Below are 23,469 nucleotides of genomic sequence, written 5' to 3' on the forward strand. Positions count from 1 at the left end.
TCAAGCTAAATTCTTATTAATATGTTATCCCATCAACCTTTAGTACTTAGGCTGAATTGCAAAGTTTTAGTGTGAAATCCTGTGTTTTAAGAGTAGGAAAATATCAAAACCTTTCAAGTTCAACTGCCCAGAAGTTACTACTATAAACTGGAATTTTGGACTGATTTTTTTTTTAAATGCCTGAAGTCCCAAAGCAGATGGTCCTTTCACAGAGCAACTTGATACTTAAGAACTGTGATTTTTCCATGTACTTTTAATCTGACAGTGCTAAATCAGCCTTTTTCAAAAGTATTTTGTTCCTAGTATTTTTGGAGGGGAGGCATTATCTAAACCATAGATCATCTTAATTCATTGTTCTATGTTTCCTTTTAGTTAAAAACTAAGTACAGAGGAAATTATTGTAGGACTGAGATTCAGCCTTCCTGTACAGTGCATACAGCTTTCACATTAAAAGCCATGAATTAAGGTGGAACATGAAGCAGTGCTTACAAAATTCTTTTGCTTTTAATGCCACACAACACTTTACAAGAACACCACAAGCCTCGCTGAGTAGGATTTAGGCAGTTTAAATTAATTTTTGAACTCATAAATTTAGGTTCATTTTTTTAAAACTCTTAAATTAGGTTTGGGGTGGGGGGGTTGTGTTTTGGTTTTGGGTTTTTTTTAAATCAGTTCTGGTGTTTTGTAACATAATTCTTGCACATACATACCTTACCACATTGTCAAATACACAAAGTGAACTTAAAATACATTTGGTTTTGGTTCCAGAAATACCGAATACTAAGCTCATTGAAGATGTGTGGAATCAGCAGGTGCTTTTAAGTGTTAAAGTACAACATTTCATAACTCTGTAGGAATTTCTGTTTTTCCCAGGGAAGTCTGGGATCTGGGTAAAGAGGACAGATTTGAATACACTAATGCCTATACTTTGTAAGAATGCTAGATCAGCTCTGATAGGAAGCTTAGAGTATTTCCAGTGTCTTGAGAGAATTTAGGTGACAATCCATGAAACAGAGCATCCCGGTAAGTGCTAATCCCCATCGAAACTGAACTGCCTCCCATGATCCAGTGCACTTTGTCCCTGTTAGGACTTGTTCAGTTCAGCAGCACAGGAGGGTGCCCATTCTGCAACTTGAGCAACAGCAACTTGATCAAGGTGCAGTGATATAAAAAAGTGCTACCATTTTAATCACAAGGATGAATCCCCAAGAGGGCTCTGCCCTACTGCATTTCTTACTGTTGCAGAAGCATTTCCTATTAAAGATAGATTTAAGAGATGTAGTATCTTCCTTACAGAAAAGTTACTGGACGTTTTTCTTTCAATTTTATATATCAACATCTAAAACATTAAAAGTAACTTTTTTAAAAGTTTCAAAAGTAGCTAGAGTACCGCCTGAAGTGCTAGTAAGCCATGCTGTTCACAAGGATGTGCAATCCGACTACACACTAACAGTATTAAAGAACATGCTGATTTGCATCTCAATTCTTGAAGGTGTAGCCTATTACCTAAAGTTGGGTGTTAGTCACTCAACTTGATTTATTTTTTTTCAGACCAGGTTGCTCACAGCCATAATTATTTGTATCTATACACCGAGGCACATATTTGTCCTTCTAGTGAAACTTCTGGTGAAATATTTCATTATATAGCAAATACTGGTTTTAGTGGCTTTACCAGCCTTTTATAATCTAGCCAGATGGGGGTGAGGGACCTAGCATAAAGAACAAAAGTTGTTATAGAAAACTGATCATTGATCATTGCTGCTCTTTCAGCATAGGGCCCTAGAACAATATATCCATTAAAATGTTGAGTTCAGCTGGATGTTTCTTCATCAAACTCCTTCAAAGACAAATTAATACTTTTCCATTTCTGAAAATCCATTTGTGTCCCTGTTTCAACATCCTCTACTACAAAGCTTCTGATTTTGATCACTGGTAGATTATCAAATATCTTGTACTTCACTATGATCCCCCAGTCATGCTGACACTCAGTATTTCGGCAATGCATCTTGCTTTTTTTCTCAAAACCATCAAATTGAAAAGGTTTCCTGTGGGGCTTTGTTGTATAACGCTCCTTGAATGCATCACCTAAGACAGTATGATGAGATTCCTGAAACACATGCCAGAAACACTTAAGATTAGAAACAACATTCCTCATTTTTTCTTGTCATTCCCCTTCCCTTCTCTAATATATATTCTCCCTGTTAAGGCACTTGCTGTCATCCAGGAGGCTCACCTTCCAGCCTCTTTGGCTCATTGCTCTTGTCTTTCCCCATTCATGGAATACCAGGTACTAGAAGGACCCAGACCCAGGCTCATTAAAAAAAAAAATTACTGTGTATCCCCAGTTACCAGCTTACACACATTTGAACTTAGTAAGCTTTTTAAAAACTGTGTTTGCAGTATTTGAGCCATGTCCCTGAAACTAAGAGAGTAATTCAGACAATGGACAAGTTTGAGAGACTCCTGTTTCCCATGACAGGTCATGCAATTACTTCAGAGTGGTAGAAAAAATAACCCTAACAAGATGAAGGAGTTACAGTTATTGTTTATAATATATATAATAAAATATTAAAGAAATTAACAGCCTTATTTGAAAGCATATTTACAGTCTGAGCTTAGGTCTAAAAATGATAGATCCTCTGAAAATGCAGTTTGTAGGGACTATTTAGAAACTGAGGTGTTATTTTCAGAGTGCTAAGCAAAAACCACTTACTGAAGAGTTTTCTGAACTCTTGGGTCTATTTGCGCAGGTATAGGTGATAAGCCAGCAGCACAAAATAGAGTAAAAGTCAAAGGTGCTTTAGATAGCCCTTGTTTTTTGTCAAAGAAATGTAACCAAGTTTTCACAAAGCTGAGCTATTCCCAACTCTGCAAGGAGTTGGGAATAGCTCAGCTATAGTGAGCACTCTCTACATTCCAAAAGCAGCTGGTGAAAACAAACAAAAATTTGGCAAGAGCCTGAAGGCAGCCATGGTAATGCTCAGCTGTGGCCTGAGGCCCCTCATCACATTGCATCTGCACTTTTCAGAGAAGTGCAAATAGAAGCAGCTTCAAAAGAACAAAAAAGCAGAACTATAAAGGCTCAAAGTCCTCAGAAGAGCCTCTCTTCCATGATCACCACTTTCTGTGTGTAAAGATTATCGCCTTCTTTTTTCTACAAAGAAACGATGCATGTTCAGAAAGAGTACAATCATAATGTCCCCAAGACATACAGAGAAGCAATGTGAACTGCACCTACAGAATGGAAAACAAAATAATACTGAAGAACTGTAGGGCTTTTCTTGTGAAACCATGATTTACCTTGCTTTTCAAAACTCAACTTGACCCATAAGACAAGGAGTTTGTAAGCTGATCCCAGTACTTTGCGTAGATAATTTTCAGTCAACAGAAATTGTGGGAGAAATATCTCAACAGCAGAGAGACTTCCCTCTGATGCTAATCAGGAAAGTAAATATACAGCAGTAACTCCAGAAGGTTATGTAGTTGAAGATCAGGGGTTTTTCAACAAAATTCATGAGAAGGACTTCAGAAGGGCTTCAGGAAAACTGAACTGATTCCTACCGCATCCCGTATTTGTACACCTTGGATAATGTCATATTACATCATATCGTATAATATCATATCATATCATATCATATATCATATCATATCTCATATCATACTACTAGAAGTAGTCTCAACTGTTCCTGTGGTTTTCTGATTTACTCAGAATTTCTATTCTCCTCCGGTTTGCACAAAATAGCCACTTCCACACTGACAAACAATGCAGTTAGTTCAATAATGCTGACTTCCCTGGTGATCATGGATATAGGTTCCTATACAGAAACATACCTTTATAATTCTGATGTCATCTGTACTGCAGACATATGCTTTGCATTTTCCACACAAAAGATTTTTTTTCCCTTCTACTATTTCTTGTTTTGTTTTGTTCTTCCTGGAATCTCGTACCATCTTTTCCTTTATTTGCAGGCCACGTATCTGCAATAAATAAATAAAAATCAAGATCATTATGAAATGAAGTCCCACTGTCAGCCTAAATGTGACTTTGGGCATGTAACATCTAGGAACCTATTACTTAAAGCACACAAAATGAAACACACTTCTGTTCTGTCAACTCATACAAAGACAGAACAGGGTACATTTGTCAATTTAGAATGCAGGGCTAGAATGAGACTGTGTGATGAACAGCTCCCCTCCAGCCCCCAACAGCCCCTCTGGTCTTAAGGCTGGTTATGTCAATGTGAACTCTTAAGACATGTGAGACCCTATAGCACAATTAATGCTGCTGCTCTGGGAATCTCATGGTTTGGAAAGAAAGTACAAAGACCGCCGAAACTGCAGGCAGAGAAAGAAGGAACAATGCACAGCCTGTAGCTGAGAACCAAATGCAGAAATGGAATCCTCCAAGAAGAAGTAGGAGCAACTGCACCAAGCCTTGGAGGTAGGAGAAGAAATGTTGTAAAGACCAGGGGGCCTTGGGCACCCTTTGTTGCACAGCTCAATCTCTGAAAGCTTGTCTGGAAACAGGGTGATCTGTGAGTCCAAGGGGGTAGGGGAAAGCTCTGTTAGTTAGCTCTCCCATACCCACTTGGACTCACAAATCATAATGAGTTAGTAGTACCTGCCACTGGCTTATTCCAGGCTTCCCTGAGCCCTGGGGAATACCACTGACACCAGTCACCAGCTGTATTTAACTACAGTTACTCCCACTCTTTGGGCCCAGCCACTTTTTTAGCCAGCAAAGACTGCACCCATGCAAGCCATGAACAGCCAGTTTCTCCAGGAGAATGCGGTGATAAATGGTGTCAAGGTCCTTACTGAAGTTCAGAGAGACACCGAACACAGCCTTCCCCACATCCACTAAGCCACAGGACGTGGCAGGCCACACCGTCCCAGAAGAAAATCAAGCTGCTCAGGCAGGACCTGCCTTTCATGAACCCTTCCCAGGTGGGCCTGATCCCTGGTTGTCCAGTACGTGATGGATAATACACTTAAGGTGATCTGCTCCCTAATGCTCCCTGGCACCAAGGTCAGGCTGATGGGGCTGCAGTTCCCTGTATCCTCCTGGTCCTTCCTGTAGATGAGTGGTCACACTGACCAACCTCCAGTCACCTGAAAAGTGCTGGAAAGTGGATAGATGAGCTCTTCCACCAGCTCTCTCACTACACTTGGGTGGATCCCGTGTGGCCCCATAAAATTGTGTGTGTCGCAGTGGTGTAGCAAGTCAATAACCAGTTCCTTTTGGATTATGGGGCCTTCATCCTGCTCCCTATCTCTGTCATCCAGCTCAGGGGGCTGGATATCCTGAGAACAACCAGTCTTACAGAGGCAAACAAGGCATTAAGAGCCTCAGTCTTTTCATCTTTGTCCCTATGTGACATATCCAATAAAGAATGGGGATTTCTCCTTAGCCCTTGGTGATGCTCCCTATGAATATCCAGTTGGGATTTGGCCCTCCTGATTTTCAGCTGCAAAACATCACAATATCATTGTATACTGTGCCCAAGACGGCCCCAGGCTCTTACCCATGAGTCCTCTTTCCATAAGCAACAGGTCATAAATTCTACCTCTCACTCTTAAGTTTTTTGCAGTTACTGTACAGTTGATATTCACAAAATGGCAGTACACAGTATCCCTTCTCTGCTGACCTAGCCTTTGTCAGAAATCAAGTACAGTGAACATTTCCCTTGGGTTATCACTTGGCCCTACATAGAGCCCTAGTAGGTGAAGGTTGATACCTTGAAGGTTGATTATGCCTTTAAAATTTGAGTACGAAAACCGCACAAATCACAAACCTTTCTTGCAAATGTTGTTTCATCCCAGTTCTGTAGCTTTTCAATAGCTGCATTCATCATTTCTTCCTTGTAACTGTTTCGTTTTTCATTCTCAACCACTTCTGTCTTGCTTGTCACAAGGATGCACTTGCTGTCTCTTGCCCTTCCACGACCTACACAGCAACACATTTTTACTCTTAACAATCTGTGCAAAAATGGCTGCTCTGCCATGAGACTATTAAGCACCGTCTGTATGGCTGCTTTTGATTGCAATGTTCAGATTCAGACAATTCTGAAGAGCATTCTTCAAAAACAAACCAGAACAAGATACCCCCTTCCAGGTATCCTCATGGATATATGCTAGCCAGTACTATATTGTCTGCTTCTGTGGCCTCCCTGTGCTGAGTTCAGGCATGCTTTAAAATACAATTTTTGTGTAGCACCTTGCTGTCTTCTTGTCATGTAAAAAAAAATGTAAAGGAGAAAACTTCATCCTAGTCTTTCTTAATTAGTTTTCAGCCCTGCTAATTGATGTCTAAAAAGACCCAAAATCCCCATACATCACAAAAACCTAAGGAATTGGAAATATTGTGCTGACAAGAACACAGACAACAACAGCAAGCACCTTCTGCTGTGACACAGGCAAAACTTCAGGGATCTCATACCAGCTTAGCAGTATTTTGGTTATAAAAGTGTTCACACTTTCCTTTGAGCTTTTACTCCACAAAAATCATGACTGTATGTGGTTTGAAACTGACATAACCTCTCTTCTTTGCATCTTTGATGGCTTCTTAATAAAAACATTGTCCTTTCATCCATAAAAGTCAATTTTGGGCCAATTATTTCATTACAAAACACAGATGAGAAGGTTGCAATACACAAACCCTGAAAGTAGAGTACAGAGTAAGTACAATGGAAATCACATTAAATTATGATGTTAACTGCTTGGGAAATAGGAAAAATATTGCAGATGCACCCTTAAAAGAGCAGGCAGTTTTATGCCACTTAGGAATGTGAAGCAGAAATCAGTATTTAGTGTGGCTCTTCATTCTCCTCTACTGGCCATACTGTAAAATTACCAAATTCAGGGCCAAAGTCTCAAGATTTCTCTGGACGAGCAAGGAAGAAAAACTCAGGGTGTCTTTCTTTTGGTCTTAAATATTAGAAATCTGCACGGGTGAAGGCCTCATGTACCTGAGAGTAGCTGGGTTGGTAATAAACCACCAGGCTGGGGAAGGCCTTCAGAAGCCAAGGCAATACAAGAAATTTCATTGCAGCAGTCCATTGTAAATTGTCACAGAATGATTTGTAATATTTCTGACAACAGTTCTTCTAGCCATAGTTCTGCTTATATGTAATTGTGAATTTGAGGTATCAGTTCTCAACAGTTCAATAACCTTGTGCAGCATGGCTATTTACGTTGTCAGTCAGACAGCAGCAAGGACTTGGCTCTGTGAACAAATTTATCATGTCCCATCATTCACTTGACTTTGCTCTAAAGCACACAGAAACAACAGCAAGGCATGCATGTATTCCTACAGTATTTCCAAGATGCCATTTAGTAGCATTTCATGTCCATTTCTAGGCCAAAACTAGGTTTCTACAGAAATAGCTCTGAAATTCCATACCTCTGACTTGGATCATTTTGGTGACATTTCCGAAGTATTCATAGAGCACCACAAGGTTGCACTCAGTAATATCAATGCCTTCGTCAGCAACAGATGTAGCAATTAGCAGTCTGATGTCTTTGTCATTTCTGAATGCATCCAGTACACCCTTCTGCATTGGCAAGGTCATACCTACAGTACCAAGAAACTGTGTCAGCAAAAAACCACTGAAGAGCTCCTTGAGCAAGATACTGCATTTGCTTTTACTTAAGTGATTAGAAATTAGTACATCCTTTTGATCTGGAAAACTACTTCAAGTTTAATATGGAGCTGGGTGTACATCATACCCGCTGACCAGGGAATCCTATTGATGTGTCACAGGAATTATCAACCTGGGAAACACCATTTTAAACACAACACACAGATGATCTTTATTGGAGACACCCATGCAGCCTAGTTAGTTAAAACCCAACCTAACTCTGAACTTAAGCCATAGGTAATTCATTTCAGCTGTAGCTTATATTCTATCTTAAAATGTCTTTCTGCCACCAAACACAAAATAAGAGAGGGATCTATAAAAGTAACAGAGATAATATGAGAATTAATCACAAGAAGATATGATAGTGAAGTTTCTAAACTGCTTTTGAACCAGCAGAAGAATCATGCAGAAAAGTACTGTTCACAGTGCTACTGCTGCTTTAACCAAAGGTTCTGGACAGAAAATGCAAGCATCTCCTTAGGATCTATTCAAGGTCTTCCCAATATGGAAGAATGCAAGTGCAAACCTGCATGACCTTCTTCTGTTGTAAGGGCACATAAGATGAACACAGGAAAAGCAGAACAGTTTTAGCAGCACAGCCACCCGTGGTTTAGCATATCTTAGTGCAAATCTGCATACCTGTTTTCTGATCTCTTCTTCCTTTACCCATCAACACATCTGGCTTTATGTGGCTAAGAAGAGGGTTTCCTTCTATCCACTTCTTCAAAGCCTGGAGAGCAAATCAGGGAGTTAGATTCCCTGTGCAGATGAAATGCTAGTCTGTGATAGGTAGAAACGTAAAGGCTGGCTAGAGAGCAAGCAGCCTTTCACTGCTAAAAATTTTGCATTTTTCTATTTTTCTCTTATAAAATAACAGGTCACTGAATTCTACACCTCCAGCATCAAAGGAAAGTAGTTGCTATTTACAAACTGGGCTTCCACTACACAGTGACAGCAGCACATTCAAACTGCTCTTACAGAAGAACAACATTCAGCCAAGCTACTGTAGATTTTTAAATCTAAAATGGAAAGCTGCCAGCAGATGCTTGGTGTTGTTAGTTTGGACTTTAGCCTGCTTTTAATTTTTTTCTGGTCTGCAATTCATCCAGCATATCTGAATGAAAATGATAGAAAGGGGGGCTGGGTCATTCAGCTGATAAATCTGTTTACAGTAGACAAGAGCTGGTATTTCCAGTAAATGTTTTAATCTACTCATGCTAATGATTAGCAGCACATTAATGTTAAGCACAAACCTTTTCTGGGAGCAAGGTATTGTAAGGGGAAAAAAACCATCATCCAGCCTAGATTTTTGATCATAGGCAAGTATGAAATAGACCACTGATAAGAAGAGTCCTGAGAACAACTGCTGCACCAAGTTTTTCCTTTGTCTTGATCACAAACAGGTGCCAGGGCCCAGACCTTCTTTAGGGCTATAGGAACCCTTTGAGAAATGTATAAATACCTCCTGATGTGCAGTCAGTAATGGAGTAGAGCTGCTGATTCATAACACCACTACCTTAAAGCCAAAACTCTTAAAACACATTGTATTGTAACTCACTTTAGGCTTAAAATAAAAATCTGATGGCTTAATGATCAACTACAACATGTAGTTAGACATCATGAAAGACACCATAGCTGTACTGTAGTTTTCAGAAAAAGAAAAAAAACTCATCCTGCCTCAGAGCATCAGCGCTTAGGTAGACACAATAAAATAAATTAGAAGGATCAAATACATGCACATTTTTCTATTTCAGATCAAAATGGGAAAGGTAATATGATGACTCATTTTATTTTCCCACTTCCCATTTTAGGAGTTTTAAAAACAAATGTCATACAGCTACTAAGGCTCTTGTCTTGGCAAAGAGAATAGTGCGAGTCTCTGGGTTATAGTGGTATGCTTCATCCAGGATGCAAGCAAGCTCTTCCAACTTTGGATTCTCATTTGACTCATCTTTTGAAAGGGCATTCAGCTCTTGTTCTTTCTCTGAAAGAAAAAACCAAAAGGTTTCTTGAAAAATTTACCTTTTTAATGCAGAAAGCAGAATTCCCACACAAACCTACTTTCAGACAGCACACACATTCTCTTTAGCTTATTTTTTTATTTTCTATTCCATTTTTTCAGATGCAAGCAGGGAAATCTGTTGGTTAAATGCAACAAAATCCCCAGAAAAAAAAACAAATTATGAATATCTCACATTTTGTAGCAAACTTTCATGAGAATTTCTGTGATATACTGTGTATCAAAGACAGCAACAAAACAAACTCAGCTCTTGCACTATTTCTTCTAAGAAAACAACTGAAGCTCAAGGCGAGACAGACCAGTGATTTAAAATTGCAGTCAACACTGCAACACACCAGACCACAGGCTGGAATATAGCCCACTGCTAACTAAATCAGGTCAGAGAACAGTGACAACCTCTGACTTTCAATAAGAAAAGTACAAGGGCCACCTGTTTCTCCCCAGAAGACTGGCACTGGCCAGCAGGTGAGGCAGTGCACCGAGCAGTGTATGTTGGCTTATCTAAGGCTACCAGCACCCATGATTGTAGACCATCCCCCTACTTGTGGGGCACAGCCATAAGGGCACTGTTGCCTTATCTCCAAGACAGGTATCTAAGAGCTTATTACAGCATCCAGCTACAATTATTACTATTTTATCTGCTTCTGCACTAGAAGCTTACAGTCCCAGAAATTCAGTCCCCCCGCACTTGCCCTAACACTGCACTTGCACCCATGCAGTCACCACATCTTCTGGAAAGTGCAGCTTCTGGAAAAACAACTGCACCTACTCTGAAGAAAACATCTGGACCATCCTGGTCCAGCTGGAAGACCACAGGCTCTAATCTCCCCTACAACTGTCACGGGTACTGTGGGAAATACCTTGAAATTTCTCCATCAGCTGCTTCTCTAATTCTGTAAATGGTCCGTTTTTTACATTTGTGAAAAATTCATTTAGGTAGGCTAAAGCATCTTCAATGCGGGCATCTTCACTGATAATGAGAGCATCGTTGAATTTCTGCTTGGAAAGAGACACAAGCATTTAGGCCTCATTTCCCACAGGGTGGGATGAACACAAATTTTTTTTTAGCTAGATTAAGTGTTGCAAACTTGTGGTGTTCTTCCATTTTCATGACAACACAAGCACTGCAAAGCCTCCTCTGCACTAATCTGTCCCTGGTGAGTATCACAGAGACAGCTCTTAGCTGCCTTATGCTTTAGCCTGTGCCAGCTTGCTGCAGTCTTCAACATCCTCACTTAGTGGAGAGGCAAGCACAGATCTCTTCACTGTTGTGACCAGTGACAGGACTCATGGAAACAGCATGAAGCTGAGTCAGGGGAGGTTTCGGTTGGATATCAGGATTTCACTCAGAGTGGCTGGGCACTGGAACAGGCTCCCCAGAGAAGCGGTCACAACCCCAGCCTGACAGAGTTCAACAAGTGCTTGGACAATGCTTTTGGGCATTGATGATGAGCATATCCTCTGCGGGGACAGGAGCTGGACTCAATGATCCTTGGAGGTCCCTTCCAACTCTGCGTATATTCTACAAATCTAAATAGGACAATTGGCTCAAAGTCTGCTTCTAGGTGAACTTTTAACAGAAGGAACAGAATGACTCTAGCTCTGTATGGAAGGAAAGAGGATACACACTTACCCGCAAGTGTTCAGTACAAATGAAAAGGTCTCTACAAATACTGCTCTCCTTCTCCTTGTCTTCCAGTTGCAACAGTCTGCATTTCTTCTGAGTGGAAACTATCCACTGTTCATATCTCTGTGTTCCAAAGTAATTCTTGTTGATTTGGGAGATGGAATCTATTAAAGGAGAGAAAAAAAAAATTGTTCCTCTTGATTAACAAATAAAAAGCATTAGCTAGAGGATAACACATTTCCCACTAATATTGGCTCTAAAAAGCCTATTCAAAAGAACAGTTTTATGATACAATCACAGAACTAGTAAGGTTGGAAGGCACCTGTGGAGGTCTTTAGTTCAACTCTCTGCTCAAAGCAGATCACCTAGAGCAGGTCACTCAATTCAAATGGGCTTTGAGTACTTCCAAGGATAGAGAGTCTACAACTTCTTTGGGCAAACTGTTCCAGTGTTTGACCACCTTATAGCAAAAAAGTTCTTCCTGTTGTTTAAATATTTCTATTTGGGCCCATTGACTGTGCCCATTGCTGCTTGTGCCCCACCTCTGGGAACCACCTGTGAAGAGTCTGACTCTGTCTTCTTCACTCCCTGTGTTTCAATTTATACCCAGACATTAGCCTAAAATTAACCCAGTACAATTCAACTGAGGAATGTGTGTACACACACACATCTGCAGGGACTTAGTAATAAAATCAAAGCTTATCCTGTAAGAAGCCTATGCTATTCAAAAAACGGCATGCTCCTTGAATTACCACCTGCTCAACAGTTTATATTCATTCACTAAATAGTCCAAAAGCATATTGTCCAGGGGCTGTCCTTGAGGCAGAACTGGGCAGTACCTCTTTGCTGCATACACACTCTGCCTGAATCCTTCATGGCTACAGTAACCACAGGGTCCACAGAAGGGAAGTCACAGCCATTCATGCAAGAGGAGCTGTGATGCAAAATAAGCTTCAGAAGTGTTTGCTTAACGTAACACACATTTTGAAAATCTCTGTTCTTTGATCAGCCTTCTTGGGTTTGGGTTGTTTTGTTGGGGATTTTTTTGGTTGTGTGGCTGTTTTAATTCTCCTTCCTGCCCCAGAATATAATTCACTCTCAAATATCTGGGAAGTGGAGGGCGGGGGGTAAATCTAGAACTGACGTAAACAGGTTTAAGGCACTGCAGTCAGTGTGCAAAAAACAGTCTAAACACAGACAACGTCCTTTAATCCAGAACTGGAGAGACCAAGGCTGATCCTGAGCATATCCATTCATGCAAGGGGGTCTCTGCTCTATACCCCCTTCTACCTTCCATTTTTTTTATTAATGCCACTTACTGGACATCACTTAGGAACTCTGCAAAAGCAGAAAAGATCAATTTATTTCTGAAGGGTTATAGAATTAATCTCATAATCATGAGAACCATTTTCTTTTCACAATCATACATCTCCTGTCTGCAAACCTTCCCACCAGAGTAGCTCCTGAAGCTGGAACCCTACTGACAATTGTTTCCTTTCTTGGGCAGCCATATCCTCTTTCCAGTGATGTTTATGTTGCACAGATCCTACCCTGAAACATTACCTCAAAGGCCTTTCAAAGGAAAATAATGGAGACCTGGTAAAAAGTGGAAATAGGAGTACCCAGAAGCATAAAGAGGACAGAATGGCCACCAGAAAAAGTGGCCAGGGCAACTCTAGAAATAAACTCAACTCCAAGTGCAACTTGGAGACCAGAGAAAACACAAGTAGTGTCAGAGCAGCAAGTGTGAAAATTAACTTTTGCTGTAAGGGAAAAATTACAACATTCAGAGTAATACCACTGTGACATTTATTTTCCTAACAGAGACAGATTGGGTGTAGAAGATTTGGAGAAATCTTTAAATAAGAACACACAGGTATTACTCATGAAAGAAATCCAGCCCGCTGCATTTTGAATGCAAGCCCTTTTGCTTCAGATTCTTTAAACTCAGAAGGATCTGACAGTGTCAAAAACACACTGTTTTTAGTTGCATGTGACAGAATGAAATTCAAATAAAAAGGTTTATGATTGTCAAACTAATCGGGTATAACAGGAAAATATTGATTCTTTTTTCTGTAATCTCTTATGTAGGAAATATTAGTTAAATGCAACTAAAAATTAAGGTGAAAGGAAGTGAAAAAATAGTGTCTGTAGCAGCTATAAGGATTCACACTGATTTAATCAAATACTGAACTGCAATACAGGCATATTACAGCATCTTACCCACTGAGTAAATCTTCCTCATCAACACTTGTGTCTCAGACATCAGACCTGAGATAATGTCTGCAAAGTGATTCTGAGCTCGCATTTTAACCCATCTGATATCTAGAGAAGAGAAATATAAGTCAGTGTACTAAGTAAAACATTCCCTTGGGAAGCACAGAACAAACTCTTGTCTAGACGAATGCTACACATGGTGCTCCATGCAATCACAATCAAGTTTACTGTTAACGAGCACTCCAGGTGCACAGAAATAAGCAGCCCTCAGTCCTCACTGGCAGACCTGAATAAAAACTAGAGCTGGTGCAGCAGCAGCAAAGAGAAAATATGCCCAAGTGGGCACTGCCTTACTGCAGGACAAGAGACTGCAAGCCTCAGCTTCTTCCAAGCTAGCAGGGAAAAAAGCTCCAGCTTAGTTTTAAGCTTTTATCTTAATCTAAATAAAGGGCAATTTAGTAGCTGTCATAATCACGGTGCTTTGCAACTCAGAGGAAAATAAAAAGGAAGTTTGCTTACGTGTTTCTGGCTTGTTTTGAAACCTCTGCAGATCTTCTTTGTTCTTTCTGACAGTGGATATGGCCTGTATGTCAAGGTAGGAGCAGAGGGTACAGATGTGCTCTACAGTTTCATTAGTGCTCTTGGCATTACCAACTCCAACAGAAGCAGTTAAACCTACAATCTAAGCACACACATGAAGAGCAGTGGTTTCTCCTTCGTCACAAATGGAATAAAACCAGGAGACATTGTTACCAGTCACCAAATTGCCTCCATTTTAAAAAACGAGGAACAAAACAGGCCAGAGAAGCACGCAAGAAGCAGGCACAAATACTTAAGAACCAAATCCTGTAGGTACTCATGCATACTCCAAGGCACTCCAACTTCTAGGATTTAAACTTAAAATAAACTATCCAGCCACTTAAATCCATAACGAGCTGTATCTGTCAGTGCTTGTCATACAAAGGAAGAGCAAACCCACACCCAGACCCATCCTTTGATTCATTCAGAGATGTCTCCTCAGCTGGATGAAAATCTCATGCCAGCAGAGGCACTGGCCCCATTTTATTGGGCAGAAAACAGCAACAGAGAGGTAACAAGGAGATTACTAAATTACATGCTTTCTTCCCATTTCAGCTGTTCCATTTGCTCTCAAGTACTCCAATCTTTGCTATGCTTGATCAGTCTCCTTTGGTAGCTGCAGGGAAGATGTAACATGGGAAAAAAGCCTGGAATTGTCCAAGGATGAAAAAATGCCCCAGATGCTATCATTTCCATCTGCAGCTGTTGCTAAATGGGAGTTTGAACTGGATCAGCACAAAAGGCAAGACCTTGCTGACTGCATTGCAAAACACTTTCCTCTAATGTTTCCACCATTGACGGGCTGGGCCTTACCTGAGGTAGCTGGTTTGCAGAGGAGTCAAATTTTTGATCCAGGTATCTGGTCATCAACACATTGTAAGGGTGGTTGCCTGTAGTGTTGTGGCACTCATCAAATATCATGAGAGTGAAGACAGAGAGGGAGCTAAGGATTCCTTTCTCCATGCTATTCACAAGAATCTGGGGCGTTAACACAATGATGTCACTGTCCTGTATAACATTTTCTATAGAGATATTTGCAACTGTTTCACCACAAATTCCTTGAACAGAGTATCTGGAAAGAAGATGCAAGAAACAGGGTAAGAAAAAGGCCATGGAAAGCTAGAAAATTGGGCTTTTCAGCAAGGTTGAAAGGCAGCTTCTAAGTTTCAAATGTCAAAGAGATGGAGCTGGCAGTTTCACCATAGAAGCTGAGAACAAAAAAAAAGAGCTGAGGGTAAATAACTGGATTTTCAACTACCATTAACAAAAATATGTAATATTTGAGGAATGATTAACTTGTACATTTAAGCTGCATTTTTCAGCTCACATGTAACATCCCTTTCGTGTACATGTCTGGCATCACGGGACTGCTTCTGCCCAGCAGCCTCCTTTTCCCATAGCTACAAGGATACCTATGTGGATATTGAGTAACCAGTTCCCTCAAAATCTGAAGATATAGGTTGTTAATGCCCCTCTAAGCAATTTGCAGTCCCGTCTGAGAGGTGGACTAACATTATCGGACTACAGGTTGAAAAAACAAAGAACTTTGGGTCCTTCCATTTAGAAAAGCGAGACTCTGAGAATGGCAAGAGGAATCCCACTGCTACTGCCAGGAACTGCCTCAGCTTTGGAAGCAGGTGTGAAAGGAGTCTCAAGAGAAAGTATACCTCACTCTTTCAGTACAGAAATACTTTCACCATTTCCATAGATGGGCAACAACAAGTGCTTAAACTCTCCAAAACCAGATTTCAGACTCTCCAAATAAAGTCTGCCATGGCAATGACATTCTTGCAGATACTCATCATCCTGATGCTACTGTTAAACACTCTTGTTCACCAGTAAACACATTACATCTTGCCCTAGCCACAGCTGACCAATTGACCAATTGGGCAGTTTATTTTCTGTGGAGGAAGCCACCAGGGAGAATGACACTTACCCACTTCTTTCAAAATGCTGCCTGAATACATTCTTCTGTTGCTCATACACTGGCACTTTGGTTGCAAGGAAGGCAACTTTTGCCTTTCGTCCTGAGGGAACGTTTTGCAAGTGATGTTCACAAATCATAAGTGCCACAAAAGTTTTTCCAGATCCTTCAAACAAAAAACATGAGTGGTAAAGGACTAGTATGAAAAGATGCATTTGTAAGCAGCAGTTTGTCCCATCTGAATGTCTCGTAACAAAGGGGAGCTGACAATGGGGCTGTTACTCTTCCAGACTTGAACACATTTGGAACAGATTTGAATGCGAGCATGTTGTTTACTCAGGTGGGGAATCACCCCTTTCTCTCTCAGAGTCTCAGTCTGTAAAGGCCATTTAGCAGTCACTGGGGATTAAAATCCATTTTCAGTTATATTTTAATTCTTTGAAATCATTGACTCTGTTTTCCACTCAGTGCTCTCACATCAAATCAGACTATGTACAGACACCAGCTTCCATCCTTCAGACACCTTTCAGCTTCCATCCTTCCCCAGGCAGCCTTGCTCCTCTCCCACTCATTTTCCTTTGGCCCTCAGGCTCGCTGTGCCAGGGCTCTTCTCTGTCCCTGCCTCTGTTATCCCACTTGCCTCCAGAGCTCAGGGGAAAATTACCCTCTCTGGATGTTGTAGGCACTGCAGTAGAGAGGGGAGCCTCAAGCTAACTCATCCTATTTTTCCTCCAACTTACAAGACAAATTTATTAAATATAAAGATTAGTGACCGGCTTAAACTGAAAAATCCACCCTGAGGAGTGAGAAAGCAGAAGTCAGAACATAGAATGAAAGCTGAATGTGCTGAATACAAGCACTGATGTGCCAACAGACATGTCTTGCCAGCATCTGTGCTGCCCATGGTCATTAATTGCAGGGCAGATCTGGATCTACTGCAAGGAAGACAGCTTTGAAACAAATGGCTGAAGAAGTCTGATTCAACCTTCACCATTCCCTATCCTTCACAGCCACGTGCACCAAGAGAATTTTTCTAAGAAATGTCTGTCTCCTTACCTGTGGGGGCACAAATCAATGTGTTTTTCCCAGCAAAAGCAGGCTGTGCAAGCTCAATCTGGTAGCTCCGAGCCTTCTTTGGTTCATAAACAGATGAAGACTCATAGATGCTTTCTAGGATAAAAAAATGTTTTTGTGAAGAGTGTTGCACTAAAAATGCAAAAAATATGTTATGCCGCATATAGTTGCAATCTAAAATGATAAAGGTAGAAGAGTCCTTACAGTCTACACAGAACATTCTCTGACAGACAAGCCTTTTAACAGAACAGATGCACCAAACAAGAATTTTGTGTGAGCTTAATGGAACACTTTTGTTACCCCTCAACTGTGATTCATAAAATGAAATCATTTAAGGTCTTGGCTGACAAAGTTCACTTCAGCTGGTCTTTTTTCAACTCAGAATGAAAACACACAGGATTATTTTTTCCTCAAATACATGCACAGGATTTATTTTAGCCTTCTGCTCTACAGACTTTTGAAATTATTACTCTCTTAGACTGTGGTCTTGTCAGAGTGTTTGGACTTATGGAATAGGAACTAGAAATAACTGGTGGAGCAAAATTTGCCATGATAGTCACTGCACAGATCCTTTGCAGTCACATTCAGTTCTCTAAACTGGTTAGTATCAGGTCATGTGTGAATTAATTATATCAGGGAAGAGGTGCATTAACAACAGGCTGGTGTTTGGGGACCTTTTTTGATAATGTGCTGACAGAACAACTTTTCACTAGACATGTAATAAATGAGGGGCAAGCCCTAATATTTGCAACGCTCAGCACACCCAGCATGAGATCCTTTAAACATTAAAACAGTAGACAGCTAAATGAAGTCAGAGATTTGCACTAATTCCTCAGTACCTTCCACTGTAGTACACTACATCTGTGTCCTTCGGGAATCTAAGGAAATGAAAAATACCAACCAGCAACTTGTAAGTTCTTAAGACTTACCTGAAACTGAAGAGAGATTTTTGCTCAGATTATCACATTCTGCTTCTTCAGAAAATGTCATCATGGTTTCAAAGTAATTCTCAGAGGCATCTGTCATTTCACCATCAATATCTTTGCCATTATCTGTATAAATGGGAAAAAAGGCATGTTATTGATCTTTATGATTTTAAAATGCACTTGCTGTGACAACAAGGTGAAGGAGTTGGTTGCTGGAAGAAAAAGAGTACATAAAATGATGCTGCACATAGGCTCTTTTTCAAGGAAGATGGACTGCACTGAGAATCTTGGGTTCAGAATAACCATGTGTAACCATGTGCTCAATGCATGTGTAACAACTTCCAAAAAACAAAAGAGACAACAGATTGTGAGGAAAGTTTATCCTCTGTGTTTAGTGGCAAGAAATCACCGTGTAGCATGGAATTACCACAAGCATGAAAAACTCTTAGGAATTCAAAGAAGCTTTGTAAATTCAAGATTCTGGTCTCCCTGACTCCTCACCTTCTGAAAGGACCTAGAAATTGTGTAATATAAAGAATATATTCTTACAATGATGCAAAGAGAAATTTTCTTTGGTGTTATAATTAATACTTTCTCAAAGAACCATCCCAGGGCCCTGCATGAAGAGTTTCTTTGCAAACAGAACATATGATCACAAAGCACTGCTTTTGGAGTGGAAGAAAGAACACATCTGCTCCATCCATCACAATCTAGCTCCAGAAAGCACACAATATCTGCAATTTATTTCTGGTACCAACTCTTCTTAACTGCCAGCAGTAAAATGTTTGCAACATGGACAGTGTTTCCTCAGTAGGCTGACTTTGGCTTCGCCGAGTTGGATATTAGAGGAAACTGCCCCAAAAGACAGTAATAACTTTAACTTAAAAAATACAATTGTGAACATATAATATGTATTGCCAACAGCTACACAAAATAATTTCTATATACATATAGGTATTACTCTTATGTATGATTTAACCTGTATTTCAATAAATTTATTAATTATGTATACAACATTATGCATATATAGTAATTAGTTATCCAGATAAGAAATTACAACCTTTGACTGCAGTAATAAAAAAAATTCAAAATTAGAAATATAGTTGAAGAAGCCACTTAAATATAGTTTATCCATTCTGCTAACTGAAAAAAACAATTCAAACAACCACCTAGGGAGATGGCAAATGTAGATATGAAGATAATACACTTTATCCACTTCCTCTAAAATCACTTTTTCAGTAGCAAAATAATGTATTCTTCTCTAAATTCTTCTATGCTGCAGGTTACTTATACAAGTATTTTTCAAGGAGGGAAAGGTAAATTCAATGAAAAATTTGATAATGACAAAATAATTTCAATGACAAAAGCAAAATCTAAGAGAGACAATTTTGCACTTTTACAAAATATGAACATAATTACTTGGGAAGGGCTGCTTATCGATTTCTTATAGAAAAAGGTATGTGATCTGCTCTGGGGATCATAGAAGCTAGACTATCACATTACTAATCATATTTTATCAGAAAATATTGGATCTATCACAACTCAAGCAGCCAAAAAGATGACAAATGTTGAATTAATAAGAGAAGAAAGAAGATAATTATTTGGCTATTTTTATGCTTTCAGAGCCTGTTCTGCCTGATTCTCTTTACCAAAGAAAAGGTAGCATGTTTAACCATTTGTCAGGAAAAATAGTCAAAAACTAATTTCTGCCTGTTTGTAGGACAGTATTTGTATTTCATTTTATATAAAAGACATTTAAAATAAATTTTAAAAGGCTTTTCTTTTTTGATCACAAAGTAGTCTGATGGTATCCTTCTAAATAAGTCTGATTCTCCTGAAACAGAAAGAAATTTCTTTCTGGTACAACAATGGGAAAAGAGCATCATAAAATCAGTTCACATTTTACCTTCTCTTATATTCCACAGTTCACTTGCATTGTAATATTCGGCACAATCCAATGCCACCTGAAGACTTTTGGGCCAGTTTTCCTTATCCGAGCGACAGAGGCATTCAATGAGTTTCGTTATCCCAGCTGCCTTGCTTCTGTTTTCACTGATCTGCACACACCACAAACAGAAACTGCCGTAGGTTCTGAGCAATCAAACCCACTGCTCTGTGCTGAGTGGGTGAATTTGTTATCTTTGATGTTCAGTTGAAAACTGCCCTGCCTTCTCAAAGAATCAAAGCCTTACAATAAACTTCAGCCATTTACCCACTACAGCTTCAATTCTGGCAGTGTAGTTACACACTAAACTTAGCTGGGCTATAACAATAGGTAGACTATTTGTTTGAATATTTGTAAATGGTGTGAAACACCACAGAGCTATTCTGTCAATTTCTGCCTCGCAAAGTCTCTCTAATAAACTCTCTCTGCCATAAACCTCTGAGGCTTTCCATTTCAGAATAGGAGAAATTATGAAATTATAGCAGACCTGTTGCCAGCCATTGTCCTCACCCAGCCACCTGTCACACAGGCACTGATTCATCCCACAAGTGAGGCAGCCAGCACTTCTCTGAAGCAAAACTAGGCAAATGCCAGGATTTTACTATACCTGCATGATCTCATCACACTCCCTCTCTATCAGGCACATGTTTATGTATGGCAGGATTGCTACTGGATCAATTTCTAGCATTGTTGCTTCTATCCGCTTCAACAGCTGCCTGTGCTGCTCCAGTTTTTCCAGTTTGCTGAAGTCCCAGTTTTCAATTGCTTCTGCCAGCCCAGTGTAACCTTTCAGAAAAAAGAGACAAATTATTACTGCGAATTCAATCTCTAGCTAGAATAGCTAGGAACACGCTGAAAAAACATTTTCTCAGCCACACTGGAGAAATTAAAATTATCTTTTCCTGTAAATTATAAAAATCTAGGTGAGTCACATACAATTTTTATCTAATAACTGATTATTTTCCTTTTTAGCACTTGTATGTTTATTATGAAAAACCCTGTACTAAAAGAGCCATAACACCTACAAAAACAAGAAAGAGCCACAATATATCACAGGTCATATTGCCACATCACCAAGCAACTATATCCATCTGTGTTTTTCAATCATACAATCCTTGGAATTCTTGCATTCCATGATACTCTTCCACAGGATTCCCAGAGCAAGGGACACTACAAAGAATCACAAGATGCTCTGGTAGCCTTTTATTTCTCTGCATTTTATCTTTTACTCTTGTCCTTGGCTCCACCCTCCTACAAAAATCCCTCCTGTAATGGAGGCAAGCCAGTCCCTGACTGAAAGCAAGACAGACACCTGCAATCAAGACAGTCATCAAACAGCTGACAATACTGTCCTGGAACAGACAGCAGCAGGGAAGCATTTTTAAGGACCTGTGTGATTTGCTGTGTAGGCTTCTGAAGTGGAAAAATGCACATGAGGGTCCCAGAAGAACTTGTGGTTAAACAGAAGGAATTTGCTTAACTTCTTATTTCCTTTTAGAAGAGCGGGAGAGTGGCATGGATACTTACCACCATTATGTTTTTAGTCTAAGTATTACTTATCCCTGCATCTGCCAAAAAGAAGAGTAATACCAAAGTCTAGTCTCCAGCCCAATTAAGAACTACTTGGGATAGCACTTTGAATCAGAGGGCTAACGGTCTCAATTTTTTGCAGAAGATACACCAAACTGAACACCACTACTAGGCTCAGTTCTGCAGTTCAGAAATCAGGATTATCACATGGATCATCAGGATTTCATCAGGATTTTATTATTATGGTGTAACGTTGCTCTGGACCTAGTACTTGCTTTAAGGGATGAGTGGGCTACATCCAAGTGATAAGAACTTTGTTATATTTGTTCACTGAGATAATTATTCACAATTAATGGTGAGGAAATGAGAACAAAAGAAGCTTATGGAATGAGATGGTAGGGTTCAACATCTCTAATAAATCACCAACAAGGATCTATGACACAACATACATGTAGGGAGGAAAGCTGGCAGATGCTGCTAATTTTATACCTTCTGTTCCATTTAATAAAGGAAACTGGATTAGGAACTTACAAATCAAGTAGTTATAGCTACCGTGGAACACTCACCTTTATAAACTACTAATGGTTGGTTACTTCTTGAAACAAAAGGCTTTTAATGCCACTGAGTAATTTAAAAAAAAAAAAAAAAACTAATTTAAGACTCTGTCGTTGAGTGAAGTTATCCCACTCTACCAGGCAATCCCCACACACCTCCTGACCCATGTGCCTTTCTGCTTCAGAGGATTTGGCCTCCTTTCATTGTATTTGGTAAGAACAATAGCTGTCTTGTTTCTTCTATAAAGGCTCTGAGGCGGGTGAGTCTCCTGCCAATGAGGCTTTCTCCATCTTCAGAATTGTTCCAGATGCTTCACTTCCTAACAGGCTTATTGCCAGACTCTCTCAGCTTCCCTTTTCCTGCAGCACCTGACCTGGTCTGGCAGGACGGGCGGCTGAGGCCCGGCCCGGGGAGCGGCCCTGCCGGTGCCCCTGCCCGGGCTCTGCCCAGCTCCCGCCGGGCGCGGCCGCGCCAGCCCGGGCAGCGGCGACAGGGCCCGCCCGGGGCACTCACCTGCTGCAACCAGGGCATCCAGAAAGCCCCGGAGCCAGCCCTCCGTCTCCAGCAGCAGCACAGCATCCAGGAACAGCGCGGCGGCCGCCGTCACGCCCTTCTCCTCCTCCTCCTTGCGGACTCTCTCCTTCACCTCTAGCGAGAAGCCAGCAGAGGACAGGCCGTGAGGGGACCGCGAAGGGGCGAGGGCGGCGGGCGCGGGGGCAGCGCCGCTGCCGGCTCTCACCGTCGGACAGCCATTCCGTCATGTTGCTGAGGATGTACACAGGGTTCAGACTCCTCTCGATGTAGCGCCTGTAGCACCGCAGGTTCCCCTTCTCCTCCGCCGTCATGGCAAGGCCGCCTGCGCACCGCCGCCGGCGGTGCCGATCCCGGCGCTGCGACCCCGGCCCCGTGCGCGGAGCCCGCTCGAACCGTGGCGCGGAGAGAGCTGGGTGAACAGGGAGTGAACCGCCCCCAGGCAGGGAGCGACAGGAAAAGAAACTTCAGCCCAGCAGAAGAATGGAAAGTGAAAGCAGTCTGGAAAGGGAGCACTGGTTTCCTCTTGCGTCTGTCTTTAGCAACAGAAAAAGGGGACTGCCACCCCCACCCCAATAATCGTATGCTCATGCATATGGTTGGAAAAGCTGTAATCAGCCCGTTTTTGCGGCTGCCACGGTGAGAAAAAGCACAGCGAAAAATAAGAGTAAATGCATTGGCCTACCTTCTCTTCCCTTTTGTCCTGAGAAAAAGCTGAATGAGCTTTTATGGGCTGCATTCTGGTTTTTGTGTTTTTTCATTGTTTGTTTGCTTGTGGTTTTTTTTTTTTTTTTTTTGTTTTTGTTTTTTTTTTTCGTTTTTTAAAGGTAGAAACACTTTAAAAGCGTTTAGAAAATAGATGAGGTAGGTGAACATCCAAGGAGAGGGCTTACCAAGGGGA

At 40.8% G+C, this 23,469-nt stretch overlaps 1 protein-coding gene across 1 annotated transcript; it reads right to left on the reverse strand.

The window, feature by feature from the left end:
* Positions 1-485: 485 nt before the first annotated feature.
* RIGI (RNA sensor RIG-I) lies at positions 486-22,977 on the reverse strand. Its single transcript, XM_059491923.1, has 18 exons — positions 22,777-22,977; positions 22,551-22,685; positions 20,560-20,738; positions 19,914-20,064; positions 18,011-18,133; positions 17,064-17,177; positions 16,020-16,173; positions 14,897-15,155; positions 14,024-14,186; positions 13,511-13,612; positions 11,294-11,451; positions 10,521-10,656; positions 9,476-9,624; positions 8,280-8,370; positions 7,403-7,573; positions 5,796-5,947; positions 3,832-3,978; positions 486-2,107 (listed from the first exon to the last, which is right to left on the reverse strand). The coding sequence occupies exons 1-18, from the start codon at positions 22,880-22,882 to the stop codon at positions 1,811-1,813; spliced, it is 2,787 nt and encodes a 928-aa protein (XP_059347906.1). The 5' UTR covers positions 22,883-22,977; the 3' UTR covers positions 486-1,810.
* Positions 22,978-23,469: the final 492 nt, after the last annotated feature.

This window comes from Ammospiza nelsoni, chromosome Z (genome assembly GCF_027579445.1).
Source record: "Ammospiza nelsoni isolate bAmmNel1 chromosome Z, bAmmNel1.pri, whole genome shotgun sequence".
Taxonomy (NCBI): Eukaryota; Metazoa; Chordata; class Aves; order Passeriformes; family Passerellidae; genus Ammospiza; species Ammospiza nelsoni.